The 8,431-nt window shown below is 36.2% G+C and overlaps 1 protein-coding gene across 1 annotated transcript; it reads right to left on the bottom strand.

The window, feature by feature from the left end:
* Nucleotides 1-938: 938 nt before the first annotated feature.
* On the bottom strand, nucleotides 939-4,144 carry LOC136850057 (actin, alpha cardiac muscle 2-like). Its single transcript, XM_067123611.1, has 2 exons — nucleotides 3,970-4,144; nucleotides 939-2,215 (listed from the first exon to the last, which is right to left on the bottom strand). The coding sequence occupies exon 2, from the start codon at nucleotides 2,177-2,179 to the stop codon at nucleotides 1,043-1,045; it is 1,137 nt and encodes a 378-aa protein (XP_066979712.1). The 5' UTR covers nucleotides 2,180-2,215; nucleotides 3,970-4,144; the 3' UTR covers nucleotides 939-1,042.
* Nucleotides 4,145-8,431: the final 4,287 nt, after the last annotated feature.

The raw sequence follows: 8,431 nt of genomic DNA, 5'->3' as shown, positions 1-8,431 counted from the left end.
TGACCATCCTTTCATACTATCCAGTTCCTGTAAGGTGCATATTTAAAATCTACCCAAAACACTATTTCACCATCATTTTTTTCCAGCCCTGGACTATACACACTCACCATGACGAATTTTTCATCTGCCACGCTCATTCTTATCCAGTAAAATTCCGAAGCTAATGCATTTGTAATCTTTTACTTGTCTCCAGCGTCTTCCTGATACCAGAAACACTATACCTGTACTGGCTCTACACTTTTCAGCTAAACTAGAAGCACTCATCATTTGTCCTTTCCATTTCTGAACACTTCCCTATCACCTTTACTTCCTAAGTGCCCATCATAAATCATCATTTTTGCAGATAAAATATTAAAATTAACACCATCCTGTAATGAACGCCCAACCTCATGGTCTGTGCCCTTATATTCTCATTATCATTCATTATAATAATGATAACTGCATTTTAGCCTGAGAGTTTTGTTTCCAGAAGCTAATGCTAAAGAATTTTCTTTCTCATCCCAAGTCTAAAGTCTGTTTGCATTCCAATAAGTTGTCTTTGCCATTTGATATGTTGTTTTCTTTCAACTTACATATCTGTTCTTCCACAAAATTGCATTTAGGATTTTGATTTTAAGGATATAACTTCTCCTTGCCTCGCTTTCAAGTATTTTAGATATACAATACATGAATTTGGTTATCTAATGTCTACTTCTCATACAGAGTTAAAGGTCATTTCTTTTCAACTATGACAAGGAATCAGTGGCCAAGGGATTCTCATAACAGGTAAATTCTTTCATGTACCAAGCCTGAAAATATTAGTTCAATACAGTAAACAGTTACGGGAAGAAATCTTTACCTCTTTAAAGATTAACATTTATTTGCAGACAAATATGCTACATGATAACTCATGTGAACATGCAAATACTTTAAAAGTGATTGGGTATATCAAAACAATATTTCCTTAATCATTTATTCATTGTATAAAGATACAAACAAAATTATATAATAGAGTGAAGTCTGTTTTACAGAAGGCAAAGTAGATCCCTTATGTGTACGTCCTTTATTTAGAAGCACTTATGTGGACAATACCAGGACCAGACTCATCATATTCTTCCTTGGTGATCCACAAGGCCTGGAAGGTGGACAGAGAACCAAGGATGGAACCCCCGATCCAGACGGAGTACTTCCTCTCAGGGGGAGCGATGATCTTGATTTTGATGGTGGATGGAGAGAGGTTGGTGATTTCTTTTTGCATCCTGTCAGCAATACCAGCATACATGGTGGTACCACCTGACATGACAATATTGGCCAACAGGTCCTTCCTGATGTCGATGTCACACCTCATAACGGAGTTGTGGACGACCTCATGAACGCCAGAAGATTCCATACCAAGGAAGGAGGGCTGGAACAGAGACTCGGGAGCACGGAAACGCTCGTTGCCGATGGTGATGACCTGACCATCAGGAAGTTCATAAGATTTGTCGATGGAAGAGGAAGCCGCTGCAACGTTCATCTCACTGTCAAAGTCCAGGGCAATGTAGCAGAGCTTCTCCTTGATGTCACGGACGATCTCACGTTCAGCGGTGGTGATGAAGGAATAGCCACGCTCAGTCATGATCTTCATCAAGTAGCAGGTGATGTCGCGACCAGCCAAGTCCAGACGAAGGATGGCATGGGGAAGGGCAAAACCTTCATAGACTGGCACCATGTGAGTGACACCATCACCAGAGTCACAAACCTCACCAGTGGTACGGCCAGAGGCATAGAGGGACAGGACAGCCTGGATGCAGACATAAGTGGCTGGCACTTGGAAAGATTCGAACATGATCTGTGTCATCTTCTCACGGTTGGCCTTGGGGTTAAGGGGAGCCTCAGTAAGCATGGTTGGGGATTCCTCAGGGGCAACACGGAGTTCGTTGTAGAAGGTGTGGTACCAGATCTTTTCCATGTCGTCCCAGTTGGTGATGATACCATGCTCAATGGGGTACTTGAGGGTGAGGATACCTCTCTTGCTCTGAGCCTCATCACCAACGTAGGCGTCCTTCTGACCCATACCGACCATCACACCTGGGTGACGGGCGCGGCCAACGATGGAGGGGAAGACAGATCGAGGAGCGTCATCGCCGGCAAAGCCAGCCTTGACAAGACCGGAGCCATTGTCGCAGACGAGCGCCGCCGCCTCTTCGTCGTCACACATGGTGGTGGTGGTTGGTTATGGGATTCTAACGATAGCCTGGGATAAAAAACATATAAGATAAATAGATTTACTTAGAACTTGGAGAGACAAAAACAACAAATAATATTTCAAGATGATATTTTAAAAAGGCAACGTTCAGTGGTTATTATAATTGCAAATGGGTTTCTCCCATTCTTTTCTTTTTATCTATGTCGATAGTTGACATAGATAAAAGTACTCGCACGGTTACACGAAGTATTAAAATTCCCTAAATATTCTTACATCACTAACAAAGTTCATTTTGAAAAGCTGTCACTTATGTTAGTAGCAGGTAGTTTGCCTTTGCATTTCTAAGCATACGAACATATTCTTTGTGTATCCAGCATTTAACATTTAAAATTCCTCGCAACGTTGTCCCATATATCCTGATATTTATAGTTCTATTATAATGCATACTCAACTGGATCAGGATTAAGCCGAAATGGTAAGTATATAATTCAACATGAATATGGTAATGATGAATATTTAAAAAGACAATCTTATTAACAGGATTTTAGTTACCAAGAAAGAGAAACGTGAATGCTATATTTCATTTCTCACCAGTAGCTATACTAGCTTAAAAATAATAACAGACAAAAGAGAAACGATAGGTATATGACTCAATTATCTTACAAACTCACCCTTAACTAATTCCCGTGATTAAAATCATGAAATCAAAGAACCTTCGTTGTTATCACAGAATTATTATTATTTATTTCATTATTTCAAAGAACACTTTCTATGAATTTACTACGAGTATTTTAGAGCAATGCAAAGTAAATTGATTATGGCAATCTTTTTGTGTTTCCAAACTTGTTCGATATCTTAGCTGCTACGTATATGTTTACTGCTGTGTTAAATACATTCCGATATTTCTGTATCTGATTATATAGATATATGATTGTATGTATGTATATGTGTATATATATATATATATATATATATATATATATATATATATATATATATATATATATATATATATATATATATATATATATATATATATATATATGTATATATATATATAAATACATATATATATATAAATTCAGTTTTCATATCCGTGCAAAATCCTTGCACCCTGCTAATCTACAATAAATCAATTGGTTCAATTTAAAAAGTTTCGAACAGAAGCCATTGACTTGATATGTGTAGTTGAATACACTACAAAAATAAATCAGTTATGAAGCAGATTTGAAGTGTCTATGAAAAACCGAGTGTAAGATACAGGCCATACGAAAAAAAGTGATATAAAAATAGGAAACTATTAAACAAATGTTTTTCCATTCAATGTTCAATTATACGTCCAGTGGACTCGTTCGATCATTTTCGGATCATTCGATTCAAAGATACCTTCTATACTTTTGTGTTAAAAATAGCAATTATTTCAGCTTTTGACATGTAAACCGTAACAAGGTTTACTGATAGCGAAAGAAAATATCTCACGATCTCTTACAAAATACTTTTTTTTCTTTGTGAGGTCGGAGGCTCAGATAGAAGCAATGGACAAGATTCACGTTTTTCAGAAAACAGGTAGCTTGAGACGCGCTGCAGAATCACTGACAAGTTACGAATTCTTTACCGAGAGGTTATTCCGTCCTTCATGAAAGCTCACTAGACATAGTTTTACGTAAACTCAGATTTTCACAATAGTAGCTATACAAAGAGTATACATTATCGTAACTCTGTTTAACGCAATCACTAACACAGACAGCCTTTTCGAATAACCACAAGACCAGAGAACCAGATCCCAAAACCGTTGCACCTACCCTGCTCGAGTCCTACGAAGACTAAGGCCGTCGCTTGATACTGTCCTGTTTATATACCGATCTGGGTGTGGACAAATCCCCGTTTATTACTTGTTGCGAAATATTTCAACAAGAGTAAGAAAAATGAGGGGTACAGCAATACCCCAAGCAAGAAGCGAAAGCACTTGAGCCGGTTCTTGTTAAAAAAGCATCTCGTTTTGGGCGAAGGCATCCCAAGCACCGTCTGCAGATGTTTCTTCCTTTTTTTGATACAACCAATGAGAAACTGTTACGTCGGCGCGTGTCGGCGGTCATCGATTTGGGTTATCGGGAGAATTCAAATGAGCAATATGCTTATTTAACAGGGGATCGAATTCCTTCTCATTCCGGGAGCGACTGGCATATTTTGATCACTGCTAATGCTTAATAAATAAATCAAGTTACACATATAGTTATAGAATATACTATACAAGGAAAATTAAACAGCGCTTATTTAAATGTGTCGTCATAAGGCGAATGGGTAATATGGCTATATTGTGGCGAAATTCATTGCATTTCCCACATTCTATTGAAATGCCTCTTTTCTATGTAGATATCTTTAATCTCTTTTATCATTCATAAATTTAATAAACGTGAAGAAAAAAGAAATGTGAAACTTGCAGGATACTATCTAAAGTGAAGGATTGTAGCTGATCAAACCACTGCCAACACTAAAAAGTAGATTTTGCGTGGCGTGAAATATTGTATGTGAAGTGATGAAAACTGGAAAGAACTTTAACATCTGAAAATCACCACACCATTTTAGTGGTGCAACACACATCACGTGAGATGCTGGTGTACTGCACAGGAATCTTTTGTGCAGAAGCAGAAATGTTCCCAACCAAAGGATTCATCTTAACTTGACCTGAGCCCTTTTGGATAACCACCCCTTCCACGGCTCTAGTTTACAAACTGTAAAATTGATTATACCTTTCACTGCATTGAGAGTGGGTACCTTTCTGTGCAGGTGTACTGGTAAACATTTCGAGCAAAACGTAGTCCTATTGTACCTTGCTTTCCTAGTTTACACTATCTCTAACACACTGGCTAATTATTATCGTTATTATTATTCAGAGCATGAAGCCTATTCTTAGGGAACAAGCTCACAGGGGCCACTGACTTGAAATTCAAGCTTTCACCTGTACCTTACACCAGACTCCTAAGGGCTATTGCCAGATTCTAAGCAATTATTTTTGGATTGCTCAAGGTAGCTTATGTACCAAATATATTCGTTATTTTTATTATTGTCATTAGAAAAAGCAGAATGTTACTAGCCAAAATGCTTCAATAGAGAAAGCAACCCAGTTCGGAAAAAGAAATTGAGAAGTAAAGAATAAACTAGGTAAGAGAAATAACAAAGACAAACAGACCATGAAACATTTGGCCCAATTTTGGGCCAAAGGTCAAGCGGGGGGGAACCTATGAGATCATTCAGCGATGAAAGGGAAATTTAGAATAAAAAAAGGTTTTTAAGGTGTAACAGGAGGAAAACCTCGCAGTTGCACTATGAAGCTATTTTAAGAAGAGGGCGGACAGTAAGATGGAAGGAAGAGAATATGAGCGGAGGTACAGTAAAAGGAATGAACGGGGTTGTAGCTAGTGGCCGAAGGGACGCTGCAAAGAACCTTAAGTAATGCATGCGATGCACCGCGTGAGGTAGCCTGTACTGATGGCGCTACCCTCCTATGGGGACCAATTAATGAAATCAGATTCTCGTCAGCGTGTTGAATAAAAAAAAAAGTATTTGCACTTAGTTTAAACTTCTGAAGGTCCAATGATTCAATTACATGACTTGGAGGATCATTCCATGCAAGGAACAAACCTCTAGCATGCATGCGAAAATAAATAAATAAGTAAATCAATAAATAAATAATTAAGTACTTAAACAAAGTAAAACCAAACGTAATTTTCTTGCTCTAAATTAATTGCATCGCGATCTACCGCCCTCACTGCAGCTGCAGAAAAAGAACCCGAATGTTGTTGTTTTGACCCGAATGCACTTCAAAGTTACAGACAAACACCTGGTTAACCTTCACTTGTCATTTCTACTATATATATAATATATAATATATATATATATATATATATATATATATATATATATATATATATATATATATATATATATATATATATATATACATACACATAGACATATAATTTATATACAGTACATATATATATATATATATATATATATATATATATATATATATATATATATATATATATATATATATATCTATATATATATATACACATATAATGTAAGATACTGCCATAATTCTGTGGTCAATTCACGCTTCAATTGCTGACGTCCCAATGTAAAGAAAACGTCTCCTTGCTCTGCTCGCAAAGAAGAGTCACCTATGAAGGAAAAATCGAGACGTGCGAATCCCCGTCTCAGTGGCAGCATTGTTTTTCTGTGAGGTCAGATAGCTTCTTGTGTTTGAGCCACGTTTCACTGCTCGTGCCAGAAACTGCCTCCCACAAGCACTTCCAAATGAGCCGAACCAGACAGCCACGCCTCCGGCTACTTACATGGTAGGACTAAAATACGGACGAAGAGCTCAGAATAAATATCCACTCACGCATAAATTCTTACCATTTACATGCGCTATAAGCATGCATTCTTTCAGAAGCATATCAATTTACACTAGCTACAAAAAAAAAAAAAGAACTTGAAGAATGAAGAAAGCAGTAATATCTTTCTGGATGTTATATATATATATATATATATATATATATATATATATATATATATATATATATATATATATATATATATATATATATATATATATATATATATATATACACACATACACACACACACATATATATATATATATATATATATATATATATATATATATATATACACAGGTATATATGTGTGTATGTGTGTATGTGAGCACATGACCCCACAGGGGCTACGTTTATGTTTATCATCTAGGATTTTGTGACGAAGTTACCAGCTACCCTGTCCGTTCCGATGGCATTTGGCTCCCGCCGTTGGAAATCCATCTACTTACTGACCATACCCAACGTTGCTATGTTGCTACGTTGCTCAACTTCACTGCTGGGGAGGGGCCCAGGGGTTTAGCGGACGTGTAACTGACCAGTGTGTGAGAGTATGTGTATGTGTACGCGTACAAACACACAGACTCACACTGGCAGTAGGAAACAAAATCTAGTATTGTGTACTAGTTTTGCTATCATTGCACGAGCAAAGCAAACTTTACTTCACATATACAATACTACGAATACAAAACACTTTACTTGACAAGACTTTCACAAGAAACCAGGTAGCACCTTCGCATTGATTCTACTTTGTATGAAAAGCACATGGTTTTAAATGAACACGGAAAAGGGGTTCCTTTCGATTGATCTGCATCTCGTCCACACTAGATTTTCTAGTCTGCTGGGGGTCACTGAACGCCAGATACGAGGGCCAATTCTTAATCAGTTCGGTCTTTGTTGATTGGGCAAAGGCCTGAGGCTCAAACCAGGCCTCCTAACCGCTTTCGCACCTTACCAAAGGATTGTGCGGGCTTAGGGCCTACTTAAACTAAATCAGCCTTAATCAGCCAAAACTTCTAGGGACTAGTTGATCAAGAATCAATAGGAACCTCTCAGTCCGGCATTCAAGTAACTCGTGAGATATACATACTGATGTATATGTGCATGTATCATATAATTTATGAAAATACAAATCAGATTTTTATAAAAACGATGATATATGCCCTAGTATTTGTCAACAGATGTTCTTTTGATATTATTTATTTCTCTTGCATATAAACCATTAGTAGTGAAGGAATCTGGGGGATTCTGAAAAAATAATATATATAAATATCTACTTTAGTTGAAGTAATAATACGCTACTCATTTTATATTACTAATTTTCCAGCGTAAAGTATCGTTTTTCTTTTCAATAACCATCATATATATATATATATATATATATATATATATATATATATATATATATATATATATATATATATATATATATATATATATATATATATATATTTTTTTTTTTTTAAATATAGCAATGTTAAATAAACACGAATTGTTTTAAAGAGCACCACTCGGATCAATGGTAAGATAAATATGGTGACAATTTTTAAATAATGTTAAGCTTTAGCTCTTTGAATGAAGTTCTGTAAGCATCAAATAAATCTGTGTGAAATCAAACTTAAGTCTTTTCGTAACTAGCTGAAAACACTTTTAATGCTAAATGTTTTCAAGCGAGGGTTGGAATAGCATTTGTTAACCAAATGCTAAGAAATTCTGCTAACCAGATATTTAAATGTAAAAAGAACTAAGGGAAAATCTCGTTTTCTATCACCGACCTAAAATTTCAACATAACCGCAAAAACACTACCAGTCTCGATCTAATAATTGAGTTTTATGAAGAAACGCTGACTTTCTATATTCA

The sequence above is a fragment of the Macrobrachium rosenbergii genome, chromosome 21 (genome assembly GCF_040412425.1).
Source record: "Macrobrachium rosenbergii isolate ZJJX-2024 chromosome 21, ASM4041242v1, whole genome shotgun sequence".
In the NCBI taxonomy this organism is placed as follows: Eukaryota; Metazoa; Arthropoda; class Malacostraca; order Decapoda; family Palaemonidae; genus Macrobrachium; species Macrobrachium rosenbergii.
Note: the sequence above shows the minus strand (reverse complement) of the source record. Positions and strands in the feature narration are given on the sequence as shown.